Consider the following 22,420-nt stretch of genomic DNA (forward strand, 5'->3'; position numbering starts at 1 on the left):
CTTTTTTAAAGTCCCCAAAGCAAGTAAAAAATCCCCCTCCCTTCCCCTCAATCCTCAGAGGCTCATCCCCTTCTTCCTCTTAACACCCTCCCCTGCCTACTGCTACTGCTTTCCATGCTGTTCTGAGGGCAGGGCAAGCTTCAATGCCACTCCTTTCTGTTCCAGCCAGTTTGCATGGGGGCTGGACTCAGCCACAGGGGCAGCACAGCAATCGGACGGGGAGTGGGTTCCCCTATCCTGCCCTGTTCCCCGGAAGCAGTCCATTACTGCCACTATCACTGTTCCCAACTGAGCCAAGCCCCCCCCCACAGCCCACCTGGATCAGGCAGAAGTGGCTTTGAAGCTTCCCCCACTCCTGGAACAGTGGGGAAAGCAGCAGCCATAAATAGGGGAGTGGGAAAGTGGGGGAGGGGACATGCATGGAAAGGAATTCAGGAACATTGTTATTTGCTTTGGGGACTTTAAAAAATCTCCAGAAGCACCCCTGGTTCAGTCCAATCTGAAAGGTGGGGTACACTATGCCACTGCACTCCTTTTGGATCCACCCCGTATGTGCTAATAGCACAGTTGAACCATATTAACAAAAACTTACATTCTTATTTAATATTTGTTACACCTTCTAATGGAGCCACTAACTAACCTTCTGTTGAAGCAGAGGGAGAGAGCTAATTTTTCTGACTGATTAGAAATCTCAATGGACATAGTTATGTCTAAAAAGTTGAATAGCTAAGGCTATAAACAGACATCGTCATTCAAGCAGGCTTAGCTGTGCCAGAATGTCCTGGCATATCTGATCTACTTCATAGGCATCTACAGATATTGCTGGGGCCCTTGTCAGGGCCCAATCCTATGGGACAATGGCCCTGGGTGCCATGCCCTGACTCAGGGCACATATCTGCAAAGGGAGGTACCCACATGCCCCTTGGAACTTGCAGATGCTTGCCAGGAGAAATCCCCTGCTGGGCAACTCCTGTGGCATGCGATAAGCAAACAGACTTTCTCCCATTAAGGCATCACAAACCATGACTTCCTTTGGTCATGACAACATTTTTGGGTACTTGGCGCATGAGTATGTTAGGAAGTCCATTTGCTCGCAACTTCTGCCACCACAAACGTGTTTATGGTGGTACAAGGGCAACATATGTTTGCATTCTAACTCACACACCCCAAAAGGGTAAATGGACTGGCAAAATGCGGAGAACTTGCTGCAGTTTCCCAACTAAGACAAATGTTTCTTTTCCGATAAGAAAATCATAAGGGCTAGGGACAGACATTCAAAAAGCCCAAACCTGAATTGATTCAATCTTTGCAGGTTAGTTTAACCTACAGAGAGTGTACCAATTTCCAAATGGATAAATGTTCCCTTTCCATTCAGGAAATGCACGCACATGCCTGCAGTGGCTCAGGCCAGAAGCTGGGGGGCGCTAGAACAGCCCTCCATTTCACAGGGCAGCAGAGCTGGCAGCGGGGGAGCGGGGGTGCATGACCAGGCCCTAGCAGGCCCAAGTAAGGTTGTGGAGGGGTTTAAACCCCAACCTTGGCCTGCAGGGTTCAGAGGGTGGGAGAAGAGGGAGTGTCTGTTGTGGCAGGGGAGGAGGAGGGGAGAGCTCTGCCTGCCCCAGTGGCTCCCTGACAGCAGGGAACAATCCCAGCACACAGGGCTGCCCAGCCCCAGAGGGCAACTCTTCCTGCTCCTCCCTCTCCCCCACTGCCATGAGGCAGTGGCTCTATTCAGTGCTCAGCAGGGTTCTTCCCCGTTCTCTGCCCCTGCCACTGTGGGGTGAGGAGGAGAAGGGGGTTCTGAGAGGCTGTTCAGCTGCGGAGAAGGACTTTTCCCACTCCTTCTCCCCCACTGCCACAGACTGGGGGAGGGGCTCCATGATATCCCTGACCCCAGAGGGGGACTCTTCCTCCTGCCCCTCCCCCCATGGGGCAGGGAGGGTGGCTCTGTTCCATGCTGGGGGAGAGGGGGGGCTCTGTGTGAGGTTGCCTAGCCCTGGCCCAGGCCCCAGACGGGGACTTCCCCCACCCCATGGTGCAGGGAGGAGGGCTCTGTCCAGTACTAGGAGGGAACTCTTCCTCCTCCTCCCCCCATCACCACAGGGCAGGGAGGAGGGGGACTGGGCAGCACTGCCCAGCCCAGCCTGGCCCAGCCAGGGTGTGGGGAGTGGCTGTCACAGAGCCACAACTGCTAGGGGTGGCCCTGCCCCTAATGTTGCCAACTCTCCAGGATTGCCCTGGAGTTTCTAGGAATTCTAATATAATAAAGGGCTTAGTCCATCTGTCTGTCTGTAATGCTTTTGGAGCACTCTGGTTACTGAAACAACCAACTGGAGTGCTCCAAGAGCATTACAGACCAGAGGCAGCAGTGACAGCATGGCGGAGTGCTGCCATGATGGCGGGGACAGAGGGGATGGAGTGGGGGGGCAAGGCCAGCACTGCTGGCCTCAGCCCCGCCCAGCCCTGCTCCTTGGGGGCAGTGGTGGTGTGGGGTGTTGGCAGAAGGGGATGGAGGAGATGGCAGGGCAAGCTTCCTCCCCCCGCATTCTTGGGAGGCAGGGGTTAGGGTTAACAAGCTACCCCCCACTGGACAGGCAGTTCACTAGTTAAAGATAAATCTCCAGGAGACTGCTGAGAGTCACCTGGGAGATAAATGATCAGGCATTAAAATAAATATGAAATATATATATATAAATTATATATATATATATTATTTATATATTATTTATATTTATATATATTATTATATTTATTTATTTATTTATAAATATATTTATATATATTTATATATATATAAACGATCAGGCATTAAAATAAATATGAAATGTTGAATCTGATTTATACAGGTGTCCAGTCGGCTTTTAGAACTTAACAGTAATGTGCATTTGCCTTCCTGACGTAAAGTCATAAATATCATTACATCATGTGATGAAACCTCCTAAAATAGATTCAGAGTTGGCAACCTAGCTGCCCCTACGGCCTGGACTGGCCTCGCTCAGCCCCAGCCAAGGCAGCAGCATAGTGGGGCCACCCCCGGTGGATGCAGCTCAGTGATAGGGACACAAGTACAGCCAGGCAGTGGCTTACCCTGTCAGTGAGCATAGCCCAGTGCACACAGCTAGCATGTGGCCAGGCTGCACTTACCCGGACCGGCTCAGAGGTGCCGCGAGCCCAGAGCCTGGCAGCCACCCACCATGGAGGCTCACAGCCCACGAGCCCCCGCGCACCTCTGAGACAGCCCAGGTAAGCACTGCCTGGCCAGCCACTTTCAGGGGCTTCATTGCACAAAAAAAGGTAACCTCCATACATACTGAGTCTTCCATATCCTAGTCAAGTATCTTAACCACCCAATTATAAAAGCATTATTTCTCTCTCTGGTACAGTAAATAATTTTTATAAATTTACATTTTTAAATAATTAAATATTCATTGGTCCAGAGAGACAATACTTCTGTTGCTGAGGGCATTCACCTGGAATGTAGAAGACCCAGCTTAAAATTCTTGATCCAAAACAGGCAGTATAGGAACTTGAATCTAGGTCTCCCCGAGGAATGCCCTGACCACTTGGCTATGGTGGCCATCTATGTTGAGCAGAAATTCCATTGTGGACCAGTACAAATATATAGGTTTCCATTAACTATTTATTTTCTACCAGCTGGCATTTTCTCTGGTGCTGTCTGTGGGAAGGGAGGGATAAGTGAGAAGGGGGAGAGGGAGCTGTGGGGTGAGGTTTGCTCAGCCTGAACTGAAGGAGGTAGGGCAGTGGGGGACCACAGGGCAGGGGGCCTCTAATCCACCTGCCCCCTCTTTAACTCAGGTTGGGCAAACACCAGCCCACAGCTTCCCCACCCCACTCCCTTCCCACAGATAGCACCAAGGCTGGAGCTGGGCTCTATCAGCTTAGACCTCATAACCCTGACAGATTGATCCTAAGAAACACAAGTTCCCTGAGGTGCTCCACTTTGGAGCACCTTCATTTGATCCTTCATTAAATAAGGGTTAATTTGTCATGCAATCAGCCATTTTTAAAGCACTTTGCAGCCACACACATATCACAGCATAGTTGTAGAGCACTTTCAAGGGGCCGATCACACAACAAACATAACTTCTATCTGCACTCTGTTAGATATCAGTTAGCTATATGTTTATACAGATGAAATGTATTTCACCTACATGGAGGTTATGCATTTAGAGCACTGAAAGACATGGGAAGGCGGGGACATGCTTTACAAATGCAATGCCACCTCTGGGCATGTGCTGGGTTTGGCATGGGAACACATGGAGTATAAAGTAAAGTGCCAGTTTTTTGCTGTTTTTCTTTTATGTCTGTCAGCACACTTAGGATGCCTATACACATGTATATTGAGGCTGCTCTGACATGCTGTAATTACAGCATGTTGGAACAGATTCAGTTAATCAGGTCTGCTGGAGCATGGTAATTACCGTGCTACAGCAGACTCCAGTGTCATGTGTATCAGCATCCCCATGCTGAAAAATGGTGACGGAGTGCTTTAATTAAAGTTCTAGTTAAAGAACGAGTTTTAGTTAAAGCATCCCCACCACCATTTGTCAGCACGGGAATGCCGATACGTGTGACACTTCAGACACTTTAATTAGATGCCTCCCAGGGCAAGTGTATAAACATCCTCAGGTTCTAGACAGATGGAAATTATGGAGATGAAACCCATAGCCAAGATATATAGCTACTCCCAACAGCTGTTATATCTACCAAAGAGTTCATGCAACAATACAAGGTTGCAAGGTTCTTTGGGTAGATGTGGTATTATTTATTAGACCAAGAATATAGCTGGAAAAAGTTCCCTGCAAGTTTTCAGGCATAAACACCCTTCCTCAGGCATTGGGAGTCTCCCTGAATTTGTAGGACAATGGAATTTCACGGACACAGATCTGACTTCTCTTTCCTGTTTTCGATCCTAGATTGCCCCTGCAGCAGGCTCACCTTTCAGAGCTTGGGTTGAGCCCCAGGCTTGAGATCCTGCTGTTTTGATTGGTGGAGCCCATCCACCAATCAGGAGGCAGCAAGAGAAATAAAGTCACACCCCTTTCCTGAGGGGAGGGGGAGAAGAGCTCACCCGGACCTGATTGAAGACTGTAAACTGTCAGTCCGGAAGACTTCAGCAGCAGAGCCCTGGAGCATATAAAAGGAGTTGTGTGCCCAGCATGAGGGGCAGATGCAGCAAGGAACTCAATAAGAGTGGAGCCAAGAAAAGTTGGGGAGCTCTCCCTCAGCGGGCAATAGGCCAAAGGCTGCTGAAGCTGCCACTGGAGGAACAGCCTTGGGAGCAGTGCAAGACCACTCAGGCTGTTGATGGTGCACAGGGATGGTGTGTGGAGACCTGGCCTTGGAAGCAGTGTGAGACTGCTTAGGCCCATCACAGTACACAGTTTGGTGCATGAAGCTCAAGCTTTGGGATCCGCAAGCGGCAGCTTGAACCTGCAACTCCGGCAGGACCTTGGGGCCCACAGTGAGGCAGCTCAGGCCTCATCTCCCAGCAAGCAGCCAGGTCCCATGGTGTGCAGGGTGGTGCACGGGCCCAAACCTTGGGAGCCAGGAAGCAGCGGAGGCTGCTTGGGTTAGCCACCTGGCATGAGGATGGCTGGCCGGAGCCTGAAGGGCCCAGCCTGTGCTAAGAGGGCCCTCAGTGCCGAACCTGGGCACGGGGAAATAGTAGTGCTGCAGCATGAGGCTCAGCACCCAGGAGCCAGCAGCAGTGGTGCAGCAGCTGAGAGGATCTGAGCCCTTGATGTGGGCAAGGGCACAGGGTGGAGAGGAGCCCAGGGGTGCAGGAGAGGCACTCCAGCAGAGGAGACCCCACTGAGCTGTGCCCTGACCACCACCACCTGAGGGATCATGAGTCATTGGATCCTTGGGTCCCACAGGGGAAAGAGATTTGGGGCGGGCAAACCCAGAGAAGGGGCTGGGTAAGCAGCCTCCCCCTCCCCCCTGCCTAGTCAAGGCCCTAAGGGGAGGTGCCCCTGGTGCTTCCTGGACACCCCCCCTCAAAGGGACCCCATTGGAAGGAGGACTATCTCTTTTCATGGGTCATGGACTATATTAAGGAAATAGATGTTAAGATTTTTCACATTTGCACCTTATATTTTGTGATTGAAATGTTGTATTGTGATGTTGTAGTGTTATTTAGGGTTTGACCTTGGTTACTGGTTAATGTTCACTATAAATGTATGTATATGGTATTTAGTTTTATGTTTATGTATATTATAACTCAATAAATTGTATATAGGTAAGAACTTTGGGCTTGGGCTAACTCTATAGAGGAAAGAAGGATCTGTTTGAAATTCTGACATCCCTCTCACAGCACCCCCTCCTGCCTACCCATCCCATCCTATTGAGAATGGGGCAAACCCTTGGGTGTAATTTCATATTAGCCCCTTGCAGGATGGCAAGGTTACTCTCCCAGACCCTAGTTCACAGACTTCTATCCATGATCATTCAATTATTACCCCAAATTAAGCTATTATGTATGTCTTAAGGGTACCTTTTGTGGACCCTCCACACCAGACAAAATGTAATCATTACATGCATAATAACAAGGAGCCAGATACATGTATTTATTAACCATAGTTAAATCATGGTTTGAAATAAAGTCCTGAAATAAGAATGATAGTACCAGACTTCCCAGTGTGTTAGCACAGGAACTGAGGATGTATCCAATATATATATGCCAGCTCTAGAAATGCAGCAATAAAGTGATGTGTGCCCAGATACTCCTTAATCAATCTTTGACTATCAAATGTGTATCCTCTTGTACTTGACAATAAAGCTGGCCTGACTAACTTCCATAAAATCCTGGTTGGAAAGGTGACAGGTCACATGTGATGAATCTTCTCCACCCAGACTGACCTGTGACCTTTCAAAAGTGTGTTTTGTAAGAGAAAGGTTCAGCCTGACTAAACACAGAAAAGTCAAAAGTCAACACTGTGGAAAGCCTTCAGATGAAAACAGCACAGAAACATTCACATTTTTTATTGCTCTATCTGCCACCACACCCTCACCTTAATCATTTTCCCCAACAATTTTGTTGCTGTTTACAGCATAACAACATTGAAAAACACCATGAAACTACATATGAGCATCTCTTAACTCTTAAACATTATAATTCTGTCTACCAAAGTTTACCTCAAAAGTTCAATTTAACCCTTTTTGTACCCTTTGGTTTTCTAAAGTTATCAACTGTGAAAGAGCTGCTTCCTTCCAGCTTCGAGACAACTGCATTTCAGTGATTCTGGCACTCACATTTTTTTCAGGAAGAGGGACATAATTTATAAAACTCTGGGGATGTATTTGATGAAAGTTATCAAGAAAAGTAAGTCCTGAATAAATGCCTGGCGTCCTTTGATTCATCTCTATGATTTATTTCTCTGTATTCAAAGATACATAATATCCATTTACTTGCATTTAGTTTGGTTCGTTATAAACCACACCATAACTATATCCCCTTTCCTCTACTTAATCACCCCAATTCCTTTATTTAAACAAAAAATCAACCTCCTTATGAAAGAAGCCTTTTTTATTATATTTACATAACTTCATACGAAAAATAGGCTCAAATTCCCTGTCAGTTGCCTGGAGCCTTGGCTGTATAATCATATCAAAATAAATAGAACAAATAAGCAACCTATTTCATAGGAGTTGACTGCCACGTCTAACTAGGTACAAGCTCCAAGCTTCCTAGAGAAAAGGCGCAAGGATTATTGTGGGTCATATCATTTATTGAGCTGACTACATGACTAGGATAGACTCAGACAAGGTTTCAAATGTGAAACATGCTTCATTAGGTAGAGAAAGGGAGAGAAATGTACTTAACCTTTTATGTTAAACTCCTATGGTAGTAATATAGCATATATAACATTATGATAGTAAGTTAAATTTCCAAATTTCAGGTATTCTCTTCCAATTTTCCTAAGTTATTCAAGGGTCTGGTTTTCCTTTAAGTCCATCTCCTTATTGCCTAATTAGATATCACTTCCCTTTAACTGGGAATTGGAATAGATTCTGAAAGTTTCTGTACTACTTCTTGCAATGTGATCTCTCATTTAGGTAATTTTATGAATGACAGTCAAAAAACTATTTGCAAATACAGATGTTAATTTCAAGGTATCAATTTTAGGACAGAATTTAATTACTGAACAAGTGTTTGATTTTCACACTCTTCACAAACTACACTGCTGATCCTAAGCAATTGATTCTATTATCTGAACTGACTCCTAAGGCTGGAATTACTAGAGAATTAGAATAATGAAACTGTAATGAAGGAAGAGGTAGCATTTATAGTAACTGAGCTATAATCTACAGCTCTAATCTTATAATGAATTGCTCATGGACAGAATATTGCACCTGCCCAAAGTCCCAAATGGGCACTGGATAGTTCCCACTGGCAAAGCACTGCGTACTCAGATCATAAATCCAAGTTTTAAATTATTCATTTTCTTAGAAAATCAATACTGAAACATGTAAAACTTGGCCTGTATCCAGACTTGTATTTCTCATGTAGTTTATATAAATCCTCTGGAATTTTGTCAGAGCACTGAAAGGAAAAAAATGGGATTTTGCAGATGTTAATTTTTTTTCTTCAAGTGAGATTCTCTTGCAGTGAGATACCAGACTAGTTTTACTTCCAAAGCTCATCTTGATGGACTACTGCTCTCCATTTTGCTAAAACACATTGGGGACTTCTAAAAAGTCCAGTAACTACATGAAAATAAAATAAGTATATTGAACTACTTTGCCTGACCTCTTAAGAGGAGAAACAAAGGCAAAAATGTTAGTATGAAAATGTTTAGCGTTCTAGATGTTTACATATATATTTCAAATATTTCAATATTTTTAATTAAATGTTTAATTAAATAATTAGTGTGAAATCTTGCTCTCTGTAGTATGTACTGGCTGTGGGGCCACAGTAGCACTGTCCAGCCTTTTATTACAAAGGAAAAAATTTCTAGAGGTATTTAGACTACTAAATATGCATATACTATCACTGTCACACAAACTGCTTGCCCTGGCTCCCCCAATTTCTGGAAACATGCCATATCAGCTTCAATGATATAAATTCAGAGAGGTGCTTTGCAGATTGGGTGTCCAATTCCCATCTGTGGTAAACCTTTAAATTTAAATTTAAGGAAAAATCTGTACAGCAGATTGAAAACAGGTGCAAAGCTGAATTCATACAGGGAACCCAGGACACGGGAACTTCAGCAAAAGCTGTTCTGCTAGTGTTATGAGCTAAAAATAAATATATCACTTTTATAAACTGATTTCCTTGGTTATGTTTATGTGTGTACATTTCTTGATAGACTTCTCACATGCTATTGGCCTTCACAAGTATTGAAAGACTACTGTTGGCACTTCCGTGGCTGGTGAAAGCGTCACAGAAATGACATCTGCTTCTGGAGAAGGTGCAGTTGCCATTTCATTCCCTCACTCCTTCCTGATAGACTATGTAAGTGTTATTAATTTGCAGGAAAAGCGCCACCCTTTTCCGATGCAACTTGGAAAGGCAAACTGTGTTAAAGTAAGAATCATCTTAATGAACTTTTGCTGTTCCCTCATTCTGCACCTTTTCTAAGACTAAAATCAACATATATATTGATTGCCATCTTTGATCCCTACAACTTCTATGTAAATTTTGTTATTATCACAAGGCCTGGAGCCTCAGGCAACTTCTTTACTAGACAGTGATGCAGCTGGATTCAGATTTACTATTCTCATATGGCTGTAATGCTCCACAGAGGTATCCTCCAGATAGGATGCTTGCCTCTAGACTGTATCAGTTTAACTGCTGGCATCCCAAAGAAAGGTTATAATCATTAGGAAATTAATAAGAATCTAGAACAGAGACAGTTAAAACACTGAGATCTCATCAGGACAGCTCTGTTAATCTGACTCAATTTTATGGGGAGGTGGGAACAAACTTGGAAATGCATTTCTTTTCAGGATAAATGGTAAACCAAGAACTAAAAGCACTTCCAACACAAATACTTTCTTTTTTACTAACCATAATAAACTAAAGGTGCAAAAATATTATTTTCTAATATTACTTGCCAGAACACAATTATTGAACAGTACAGTCTCTAACCTTGGTAATAAATATGGGTTAAAGAAATCAGAAAATCAAATTATTCTATAATTTCTTTTACTGTTTCTTCAATCTCAAGGAAAATAAGCAGTCACAAACAGGTAGACTTTTCACTTAAGAATTTAGCTAAAAGTACCTGGATTTACCTTTTGTTTGATTATAGGGGCTTTTTAAAACCTCGTTACACCATGCTTGCATATTGTTTTGTGTATAATAGATCTAAATAAATTTGGATCCAGAGCATCTGTTGTTTACTTTCTAGTCATTATTGCTACTGTTTAAATTCCAAATACAAATACATTGTAAGAGAAGAAGATGATTTGTAACCAATTAATTTTACAGAGAAATAGACCTTTGACACAGTACTATAACAGCTCCTTTCAACCTTTTGCACCTTATGTCCCACCAACCATTTTGTCAAAAAACCCTGGTCCTACCATGATAAAAACAAAATCCCACAAAATTGCACTGTTTGAGATATCTGTGGATTCATCTATCTGAGGTGCAAACAACTGATTTTTTCAATTGGGCAATGAGTTGAAGTCCCACCTACACGACCTTCGAGTCCCACTAGATAACATACTCTATCCATTCCTAACATACCACCATATGAATACAGTACCAAATACCATATTAGCAAGATATGTCATTCTGTAATAGGCAATCATTACATATGTATTCTGAATGTAACATAAATGTTAACTACCTTTTTTTCTACAAAGACTGAATTGCTGTTTACTACCTTAAGATGTTTATATAGATATGTAATTCTAAATAACATGGGGTCTCTCCAACTTAGAAGATTAAATGAACAAAACTTAGGGAACCTTTAAACATTAAATTGTCTTAAATGGAATCATGTGAGATTTCTGTCTGTAATCAAAGCCACATCAATTACAGCACCTAAAACTAGCCTCCACTATTACTAACTTCAAGTGATAAAAGATTTATCAATATGGCTCTCCAAAATCATGATCGTTTTACAAAAATGTTTCTTTTATTTATTTCCCTTCTATTTGAGTCTTTAGGATGTATTTGGCCTCAATTTCAACCTTTTTCCTACCATCATGACAGGTATAAACTTATTTAAAATCAAAACTTAACAACATGCCTCCAGGAGCTGGGGCTTCTGGATAAATTCAGAAGTTGTGAAATTAATGGTAAAGCTGTCAGAGCTGGCAACAACTACTTGCCTAAGGACTGAAGAAAAAGGACACTCTTACTGTAGGCATTTGGACAAGAAGAGATAATAGGTCCTTACTATAGTAAATTCTTTGTTATCCAGCATTTAAGTAACCGGAAATTTCTGACCAGCTGGGCAGATGCAGGGGGAGAGGACCCGGGGAAAAGCTTGCACACCACCACCGTCACCACCACCTACCACCCTGCACTGCTGCCGCTCCACATGCAACCACTGCCACTCCCTCTCCCAACCCCCTCCTCCACTGTGCATTATGTGAAAACCCCTGCCAAATTATTTCAGATAACTGAAATTTTTACATAACTGGCAATCCCCTTACCCCAGGGATGCCAGGTAACAAAGATTTTACTGTACTTTGATTTTAAGTTTAAAAGGGGAAAATTACTTTCACTGTTATTCTGCACTGCTGAAAGTATCATTTTGAAGTATTATGACACCTGGCTTTTATCTCCCTAGAATAAAATTCCTAGCTCCAGTAGTTGCCCCAGTGTTTTTTGACCCTTGACGGAAATGCTATTATGATAGAATTTGACCCAGGTCTTCGACTCATCGTCATACAACGTTCCCAAGAAGCATAAAACCTACCTTCACATTCCTTTAATTGAGCAGGTGGCAAACCTTCCTGAAAGAAAAGGCAATTCAAAATGAATCACATATCAGGGTAAAATTACCTCAGAAAAACGTAATGAACAATAAACATCTCGGAAAAGATAAATACTAAAGACAGATTATAAATGTATATGAAAGCAATCTGCAGAATAATAAGATATGGTCTCTTAAGTATGTGAGTAGTATTGAACACAATAGGACTGCTCACATACTTGAAGTTAAGTATTTTGCTGAATTGGGAATGAGACGAAAATAAATTTCCTGTCTCTAAAATTACTACCTAGCCATTGAATAAGGCAGGAGCTCTGTGGGAAAAAGTAGGTAATCATGTAGCTGAAGTAACGCATGGAAGTGGGAGGCCTCCTGCCTCAAAAGATGTTCTCCATTGCAGAGGTGCTGAGTACGTGAGGCTTGAGGACCCTGGCCCCACTCAGAAAGAGGGCTCTCACCTGAAATGCATAAAACGTTCCACATGTCCATCATGTAAGCCCCCTTCCTTCCCCCCACCACAAAAATACAATTCAGCTCCCTTGCTGCATTGACTATTAGCAGTTGAAATCCATCTATTTTGCAATGACTCCATAATGCCAGGTGGCTGGAATGGAATAGAAGTGCTAGCTACATATCTATTCTAGGAATATTTAAATGTTCCATTTTAGGGTAAAAACACTGCTTGGGTTAGGACTCTTTTTCTTTCCTTTTTTTAAAAAAAAATTATTTATTTATTTTTGCAGGGGAAAGAAAGAGAAAAGGTTTTTGGAGCACGAAAAGGTATCAATATTGTAAATCCATCTAGTCTAAATGCAGTGGAACTTTATTTGGTTTTGATCCAAACTGGTAGTTCTCTATACCTTGGGCTGCCCTCTTAAGCTTTTCTTCATGTCAGTTTTACTGACAAAAAGAATCCTGCCTTGAATTTAACAAAAATTTGACAAGCCAGAGATGTTCAAAATGACATGTTTTGGGCTCAATGAACTGGCATTTTTGACAAAATTTTGTTTCACTGGAAAATTTCCAACCAGCTGTAATTGTGAATGTAACTGCCATTGTGAAAAGACTTCTTCAGAGAAAGAGGTTTTTCAACTCTTCCTAAAGACAATCAATCTCAGGATTCACTTCATGTCCTCTCAAAGGTTAGTTCATAGCCAGAACCGCTTTAAAAAGAGTGCTTTGCCTTCTCTGACTTCCAAGCCCCCCACTTGCACAAGCTTTGTCCTAGGCTTTGTAATCTGTGTCCAAATTGTTCAGAACTTCATGATAAGATCCTTTTTTCATTTCTCCATGCTTTGAGTAAAGTGAAATCACTAACAAAGTTGATATTTAAATTATGACTAATAGGCACCTGTATTAATATTCATCTACATGAATGGAGCGGTTAAGCACTCCCATAAGTATGCTTAAAGTATAAACAGTAAACTCCTGGTGTAGACATACCTTATATTGGGAAAAGACTGTTTTATTATCAGTGTTGCTGATGTGTGTTCCCCAAAAGAAATGGGGAACATGTTAGCCTGAAGTCAGGCAGTGCTACCTTCAGAGGAAATAAGTTATATTTCAGTGTTGCTGATGTGTGTTCCCCAAAAGAAATGGGGAACATGTTAGCCTGAAGTCAGGCAGTGCTACCTTCAGAGGAAATAAGTTATATTAGCAACACACTTTTTTTCCTGTGGCAGCATCACCTACATTTGGGCTTTTACTGGGAAACATTAAAAAAACCAACAACTTACTATTGGGCAATATTATCATATAAGCAAGAGCGTGTGGTAAAGACTAGGCCTGAGGCTATGCCAGGTGCTCTTTACCAGTATAGGAGCACAGGCATACTAGACAAGCAAAGTGCTCGTGTGGGTACAGTTGTTCTTTTAGTGGCACAACTTCATGCCATCCCACCAAACCCACAAAGAAGGCACAGCTATGTCAATGTGGGATCACACTTCTCCATACCCCTGCTATCTTTGCCAGTAGAAAACACTAGCGTAGGCATGGCTTTAGAGCCTATAAATCTGCAAACTCAGGGTACAGCATAGCCCTAGCTCCAGTGGCTGTCAGTCTGCACATAAAGTCTTGAACAATTTTACACTTATTAGAAAAAGGGGGAAGGGAGGGAGAAATCAGTTTCAAACTGATGTAGGGCTTGTCTATGTGGGAAAGTCATACCCACATCACAGTGTTGTGACTCTGAAGCATCCACACAGCATCTCGCCTGCATCTTCCTAGTCTCATATAAAAGTGTCTTTTTTTTTTTTGTACCAGTTTATGTCCCTTCAGGAGCGGGTTTACACTCAGCCAAAATTGCCACTCTAACTAAAGGGTAAGATTGCGTTGTGGCAAGATGGGTTGACCTGTGACAGTTAAACCCTGGTATAACCGGTGTGCAGCTGTGGTGTTTGCTGGTCCGTCTCCTGTAGCAAAAAGCTCTTTATCAAACCAGTGCCCACCCCAGCCGGGGTCCTTAGACCAGCAAGGGAGGCTCATCCATGTCTTCTTTAGTGCAGGTCTACAAGGTTCCTTGGGGAACTGCGGTATCTTTTATTAGACCAACTCGGTTGGAAAAATTATTCTTTGCAAATTTGGGGACACAAACACCCTTCTTGAGGCAGGTCTCTTCGGGAACAAACACGCTTCTTACTGCAGGGCTGTGCCTCCAGCTCCTGCAAGCCTCCCTCCCCGCGGGCTGCCGAGGGCCCCTCCCCGGCCCCGCCAGGCAGAGCCCGGCGGGAATCCTCGGCCGCCTGGCCCAGGCCACCGGCTCCCCCTGCCCGCGAGCTCCTCCGTCAGCGCGGCTCCCTCGCCTGAGGCGGGAGCGGGGGGCGCCCTTCCCCACCCAACCCAACCCAACCCAACCCGCCCCGCCCGCACACAGGGGCCGATGACTAAGCGCCCAGACGCCTGATACCAGTCACCCCCCGCCCCAGGCCCCGCGCGCCTCTCCCTCAGCCAGCCCCTCGCAGCCCAACGGTCGCCCCGCGCCAGCGTCTCCTCACCCGAAGCCCCGCCCCCAGTGCCGCCGAGCCCCGCCCCCCCAGCGTCTCCGAGCCCGAAGCCCCGCCCCTCCCGAAGCCCTGCGCCTGCGCAGTGCGGCGGGGAGGCGGTGGCACGGGCCGGGCGCTGGAATGCGCGTTCCGATTAAATAGCGGGCTCAGCGGCGGCCGCGCGGGCCGTGCGGCGTGGCCGAGCTCGGCTGCGCTCCATGGCGCGGCGTGGCGTGCGGGAGAGCGGCGGCGGCCGGTGGCGGCGGCGGTGTTGGTGACCGGGGCGCGGCCGTGGCGCCGCCCTCCGCCTCTATGATGAAGTTCAAGCCGAACCAGACGCGGACCTACGACCGGGAGGGCTTCAAGAAGCGGGCGGCCTGCCTGTGCTTCCGCAGTGAGCGAGAGGACGAGGTGAGCCGGCTGGGCCGGGGCGGCCGGCGGCCTCCGAGGAGAGCAGCGCCGGCTCCTCGGTAGAGGTGGCAGCCGCCAGGCTTTGTGTGCGTGCCCTCGGTGCCAGCTTCGGGACACGGACCCCGCCGCCTCCTGTGCACGGGGGGAACGGGAGGAGCCGCTGGGTGGGAGCGGGCTCTTGCGCACAACGCGGGCGGCAGTAGAGGCCGTGGGGTTGTTCAGGCCTCTTCACCAAGGTCAGTTGCCCCGTCCCTTATCTCGTCCCTCTTTGGCAGTGCGGCGGTGTATCCAAGTGCTGCTTCAAGCCTGCAGCCGGCATGTTTGTTCTGTAGTAAATGGCTGCGGAGTCGTTCAGCTGCCTAGGAACTGAAGACTGGGGTTTCTTGCCGTCTGGGTGCTGGAGGAGTGTAGGGTCATGATCCCACGTGGCAAATCTAACTAGCCTTGTACTCCCAGGTGCCTTGCTAGAAAACAGCAAGAAATCCTAGGCTCAGCACTGATTCCACAGCTCAGAAATGGCTTGAAGAGCACAAGATGGGTTTCACATGTGTGTTGGCTGCAGGCTGTGCCTTGCAGTGCAGAATTGCTGCCTTCTACTGTCTTTACAGCCCAGTGACTTCCTTTCTTACTGTGGTCAGGAGAAGGGGGCTCTGACTTCTCAGTTTCTGCATCAGTTTCTTCTCTGGGCCCCAGCAGGATTTTGGGTGATCTCATGCTCTGCTTTACTGCTTTAGTATTTGGTTTCTCAATGTTTGGGTGCCTGTATTGTTGCTTGAAGTGATACTAGTCTTTGTCATCTTTATTTAGTCCAGCACTTGTTGTAGCTTGCTTGTTGCTGACAGATGAGTGTCTGTTACAGAGCTGGTCTGTTGGGTGTCTTGGTGTTTCTGTCAGCCAATCTGGAGCCCCTTTTTTTCCCCATTTCAAATACAGCATTAAGGAAATAGACCAACTTGGCATATCAAATATTACTTAAAACAAAGGATGAGATTTGCTTTGACTGCTCCTACATTTCATTTGACTGCTTCTTTGTTCAGGGGTGGCACTCTGCAGATGCATGTAAGAGTCTTCACTACTAAGGGTGGGTGGCATGTGGACCTCTGAGGGAGCTCCTGTAAGTCTGGCATTCGCTGCTTGGAAAAGGAGCACTAGAAGGTAAAGGGAATTGACTAGTTTTGAGTTGTAACACTGATCTGTACATCATCCATGTGATTTCGGATCAGAAGCCTAATAGATCTGGCAGGGTTGCTTTGCTACTGAAAGTGCTGGGTGCAGTCACCAGCAAAGCAAGACCTGAAGCTGCTAGTTCTACTGCATACTTGGTGCATGAAGTTGTAGATCTGAGCTCTTGCTCATAGGGGATAAGGAAGTTTCTATATAAGCCTTGGAGTCAGTGCCAGTAAGGCCTGTAGCTAATAGGTATTGTTCCAACTCATGCAGCCTTGTGTTGAGATCTTTGTTCTCTCTCCCAGTCTGATGTTTAAGTGGAAAGAAGAAATGGTGTTTCTGTCTATGCATGTGTGGTAATCCTCCATGCCTTCTCATTCTCTACTAAGCTGTAACCAGGCCTAGCATTCTGCCTTGTACCTACAGGTGTAGCTTCCCTTGCCACAGTGAAGGTTTCTCATGTCAATTGGTGCTGTTGATACACTAGACTTTTATACCAAGATATTTCATAGTAGCTGGCAAAACTATGCCCATGACACTCTTGGGCATTTGTTCTAGGTTATAAATATTTGTACTGTACACTAGGTAAATTTCTAGAATAAACAAATATTCATATTAGCCTTTATAAATATTGCATATCCCTATCATCAGTGAATTAACTTGAGATATAAAAATTAAGTAACAAAGTCCTGGCTGCGCTTCCCAGATACAGAATAAGTGGTATGAGTTTGCTGTTTTAATTGACTAGACTGTTCTGACTGCTTTAATTACTAGTGACAATTGGGGTGATTCAACTTGTCCTTCAGATACAGATGAGTCTAAAGAATCTTCCAATGGCAAATTTGTCCACTTTGGAGGAATAGGGGGCTACTGACTACCGGGAATGATTTTACCTTTCTTTAACTTCTGTCCTCAGTTTCTGTAACTGATCTGGAGTTAATATTGGGCTGGGAACTACTATCAGTAGAGAACTTAGGGTATAGGACTGTAAGAGGTCTTCTGAATAAGTCAATCAGTTACATCCTCCCTTTTAACAAAATGATCAAGCTCTGATACAAAAGTAGTTAAGTTGCTTGACTTTGCTACACTTGTCTGTGAACCCTACAGCTCTGATGGGTAATAAACTTTATTTCCAGCTTAAATTTACTCATGGCCATTTAATACATATTTGCTCTGGTGCCAAGATTGTCTTTTAGTTCTTTCCACTCCTGGTACTCACCATCCTCATCCGTATTTGTAGACATCAACCAAATTGTCTCTCGGTGTTCATTTTACTAGACTAATCCAAACAAAGCACTTCTAGCGTTCTCATAAGATAAGTTGTCTGTTCTCCTGATCGTTCTAGTGGCATTTCTTATATCAAGATCACCAATGGAAAAATAGAGCAATCTTAAGATTTATTCTTGAGGGCTCTGGTAGTAGCTTCCCTCTAACCTGATAATTCCCCTTTTAACAGAATGTGATGTTGTAGTTCCTTAGATAGTTCTTACTCATTCTACAGATCTGGTAGTGGGTGGCGCAGGGCAGGGTGCCACCTTTATGAGAGACTGACTGTTCAGAGAGGCATGAACTCGGTCGGATGCTATGAATGAACTTGCAGAAAGCAGAGGTTCTAAACCAAATAGAACTTAACTACAAAGCATAGCAGGAGGTGAAAGTGGGTTGAATACTGTAATAAGGATAAATTAATCAGTTTGCCCATTCACGGATATACCACTTATAAAAGCTAGGTCAAGTGATGAGATAAGGATTGTTGTGACAGTCCAGTCTGAGGATAATCACTTGTTCTGCATAGCCACTGCAATTTTGTATCCAAGTTCATTTTTAAAGTTTCACTCGATAAGAACATCTACACTGAGGTCAGTGACAGAATGTCCAGGGAAGTTAGTGTTCTGCCAAAGGCATTTGTGTATTCCTCCAATTTCTGTGAGCAGTTGCTTTCAGTGAAATTTAAGGCAGTGGTTATAAAATGTTTGCTAAACTGCATTGGAACCTGAGCATTCAAACAGAATTGTCATGTGGAGTAGGGGAACATCTCTTCTGCCTCCAGTTCTGGAACTTCAGCAGATAAGAAATTCAAGAACTAAGAAGTAAAGGAGGGGAGTACTGCTGTAGTCTGAGGCAGAAGACAACTTTAAGGGCAGCAAGAGGGAAGGGACTAAATTATATTGTAGCTATTTGAGTAATTAGTAGACACTTCATTGATTGGATAAAATGGTTGATTGAAATTGCACAAAAGTTAAGTGTCTCTAAAATATTTTGGATGTGGAAAAAAGATCATCTTTTAATAAAATAGATTATCCTTAATAAAATGTTTAAATATTACAGCATTATTATTAGTAAGATGCAGAAAGCTTTATTTTTTATTTGTTTTACTCAACAATTAATAATTTGGTTGATTTGTGTAAAGATCATGTAGCTTTCAAACTTTTTGGAAAAGTTAATGTCTAGAAGAATGCTGTGTGCTCCATAGGTGTTCATTTTCCAGCTACGCTTTCTATGCCTCTTATAGAATGGGACCATGGGGATCAGACAAAAAATAGAGGAGAGTATCAAGACTCTAATAGGAGCTAATTTCTAATAGGATTCTGATAAGATATCTATAGGATGTACCACTTCTCTTTGTTGGCAGAGTCTCTGATCAGTTGAGGAGGGTCATTATATTTTTATAGGTGTTCAAAGGTAGACTTCTCAACTGGAAACTCTCACTCATGGAGGAGATGAGGGGAGTTAAAATCAAATCAGACTGAAAACATTATTTAAACTTTTGATGACTTGGTCTTTGAGGCTGGTGTTTCAAATCTTGAGAACCCTTTCTCTCTTTCAACTTTCTATCATCGTATTTGCCTCAATAATCATTTTTTGTTTAGCATAGCTAGAAAACATTGATTTAATCTTTTTTCGGTCATGCCTCCTGAAATTTACTCTAGCAGTGGTTTTATTAAAAGATTGTCACTTAAATGTATTTAATTTTCTATTTCTTTTATCAGCTTAATAGACATCTAAACTGAGAAGGTAACACAGTGATCTAATCCAGCAATTTGCAAACTGCTCTGCAGTAAGGATTGTGCTGACCCCTCTTTAGTGGTCTGAGCAATTAAGAAGATTGACAGTAGTCCACTTATCCCAGAAAATTGAGAATTCCTGATCTGGACAACACAAGACGTAACAATAAGCAGTTGCTCCTGCACAGAGCTTATAACTGCAGGTTGCACTTGATTATAACACTGAGTCTTAACAAAGACTATATTATTTTTTTAAAAACTCCATGCTTCTTAAATCAAAGTTTACTATTTGGTTTCTTCATGCCATAGTCATATGCCTCTTAGCTCAGTTATGATAAAGGGCTCAGTGACCAGTTCAGCTTCCTTAGAAGCTCCCTTAAACTGATGGACACTTATATTTTTCTCCATGCAGACTACTCCTTTGAACCGTTCAGTTGTCATGTTAACAAAACTGCAGTTGTTCACATGGATCATCTAGCCTCAGCAGAGAGCCTGTAAGGGTAGTAGCTTCAGAATTAATTTCTTATGCTTTAGTCAGTCTTCAGACTTCCTGTATGTTCAGTATTGGCTCAATTCTTGGCCTAACACATTTCATAAGTTGTAAGGTATGGTTTCCTAAGTTTGACTGCAAAAATACAACTTTGGCTTGTTCCTTAAGTGCTAAACCCTTGGCTGCTAATTCAAATGATTATATGCATATAGTTAAATGTCTTCATCAACTTGATCGAAATCAGTTTTGTTCAATGTCGTCATCAACAACCTGGAAGATGGCATAGAGTGTACCCTCAGCAAGTTTGCAGATGGGGAGTAGTAGATATGCTGGAAGATAGGGTTAGGCTTCAGAGTGACCTAGACGAAGTTGAGAATTGGGCTAAAAGGAATCTCATGAGGTTCAGCAAGGACAAGTGCTAAGTCCTGCACTTAGAATGGAACAATACCATGCACAGGCTGGGGGTTCACTGGCTGGGCAACAGCTCTGCAGAAAAGGACCTGAGGGTTACAGTGGACAGTAAGTTGAATGAGTCAGCACTGTGCCCTTGTTGCAAAGAAGCCTAACAGCATACTGGGCTGCATTGGTAGGTGTGTTGCCAGGAAGTCAAGGGAAGTGACTATGTTCTCCTCTATTCTGCACTGGTGAGGCCACATCATGAGTACTGTGTTCAGTTTTGGGGGCCCCACTACAGAAAGGATGTAGACAAATTGGAGAGGGTTGAGTGGAGAGCTAGAAAACTGGTGAGGGGGCTGGGGGACATGACTTATGAAAGACTGAGGGAACTGGGATAATTTAGTCTAGAGAAAAAGAGACTAAGAGGGGAGCCATCAAGTAGTTAAGTGATCAACTACTTGAAGGGGGCTTCAGAAGAAGGTGGAGCTAGACCTGTTCTTGGTGGTGGCAGATGATGGAACAAGGAGCAATGGTCTCAAGTTGCAACAAGAGAAGTTTAGGTTAGATATAGGGAAAATTTTCTCACTAGGAGGGTAGTAAAACACTGGAACAGGTTACCCAGCAATGTGGTGGAATCTGTATCCTTGAAGGTTTTCAAAACCTGGTTAGACAAAGCTTTGGCTGATATCTAGTTGGGTACAGTCCTGCTTTGAGCAAGGGTTTGGACTAGATGACCTCCTGAGATCCCTTCCAACCTTAACGTTCTATGATTCTGTGATGATCATCTTTGGTACTGACACATTAATAACATTCCCATACATATGACAATGTTGGTTTGTAAATTGTGCCTTCTGCATATGAGTAGAGGTAGTTAGCAATGTTGGATGTAAACATTTAGTTTGTTTCCTGTGAAAGGTACTAGCTGGTCTCTAAAGTGCTATCCTGCCCTGTCTGGTACATAGTGTTCAACCCTGAAACAGGCAAGCTTTCCAAACCAGAAGTATAAAGATATTAGCATCTAGCTTATGTTTCACATAAGGCATAAACACTTTATGATGCTTTTAAAAAAATTAAAATGTGCATTTTCCCTCTAAGCAGCTGACATGCACAGATAGCATGTGTTTGTATCCCCAGTGTATTAACTGTGGTCCATTTTGACTTTTATTTTATACTGGACAAAATTAAAATAATGATCTTCTGGATGGTGGTTCCTCATTCAGCCTCCAGTATTTTTCTTCCTGCCTGCATACTTGCACACATGCTACCTAGGTCTTGTCTAAATGAAGAAAATGATAGCTAGTTGTAGGGTGTAAGTGAGCCAATTAATGCATTCTTCCAGGAGGGCCTGGCCTTATGCTACCTTGTTTTAAGAAGTCTAGTCACTTTAAAAAACGCTGAAGGCTTTTAGTCCTTTTTTTAGCATACCAGTTTCCCATGATCATTGTAAGGCCTATGTGGCTATGAGAACCACTCAAGGGATTATGTAGGCCCTTCCACATCTAGATATCCCATCATATTGTTTTATGTGCATTTCAAAATTCAGCTGAAAGACTATAGTGCAAGTTTTGATTAAATTTGCATTTTGGACAGTATTTGCTGTAATAATCAGTACTGACCATTCAGCATGCCTTTTTTTGAGGTAACTTCTACAGGAAAAAATTTTGCCTCTTTATAAAGATTAAGGGAGGGTGAAAAGGTCTTAGACTCCTCTGTTTTACTTTTTAAAATAGGGTGAAAAGAGATTTATTTTTTTTTAATCAGGTTTTTTGAATTCTCTCAAGGCTATTAAGTGAATGTGTTATTATCCCCCTACCCCCGTACATGTGGATAGCTGCATCTCAACTCCTAAAGATTTGCTCAAGCGCTATGCAAACTAATAAAATGAAAGATATAACTGGTAAGCTTAATGCAATTTTTTTTCTAGCCTCATTGCAGTTAGGAATGTAAAGAGATATTCTAGGGACCTAAACTACATAGTATATCACCTCTCAAGCTTCTTTTTTGTCATAAGAGGTACAAATGCATTTTTGTTGCCTTACAAGGAAGTCATCTAAA

General features: G+C 43.5%; 1 protein-coding gene and 1 long non-coding RNA gene across 3 annotated transcripts in view; one reads left to right on the plus strand and one right to left on the minus strand.

The window, feature by feature from the left end:
• The window catches only part of LOC149865936 (uncharacterized), an 85,748-nt gene extending 73,751 nt beyond the window's left edge, over window positions 1-11,997 (minus strand). Inside the window, exon 1 of the long non-coding RNA XR_016441571.1 lies at window positions 11,901-11,997. This is a non-coding gene — a long non-coding RNA (uncharacterized LOC149865936). The remainder of the gene's footprint in view (window positions 1-11,900) is intronic.
• A 2,998-nt stretch (window positions 11,998-14,995) lies between these two features.
• The window catches only part of NUDT4 (nudix hydrolase 4), a 34,973-nt gene continuing 27,548 nt past the window's right edge, over window positions 14,996-22,420 (plus strand). For both annotated transcript variants that reach the window (XM_090042684.1, XM_090042685.1), the window contains exon 1: window positions 14,996-15,307. In XM_090042684.1, coding sequence (XP_089898810.1) covers window positions 15,209-15,307 — 99 coding nt within the window. In that variant the 5' untranslated portion in view covers window positions 14,996-15,208. The remainder of the gene's footprint in view (window positions 15,308-22,420) is intronic.

This window comes from Crocodylus siamensis, chromosome 4, assembly GCF_052110815.1.
Source record: "Crocodylus siamensis isolate JL-2025a chromosome 4, ASM5211081v1, whole genome shotgun sequence".
NCBI classification, from domain to species: domain Eukaryota; kingdom Metazoa; phylum Chordata; order Crocodylia; family Crocodylidae; genus Crocodylus; species Crocodylus siamensis.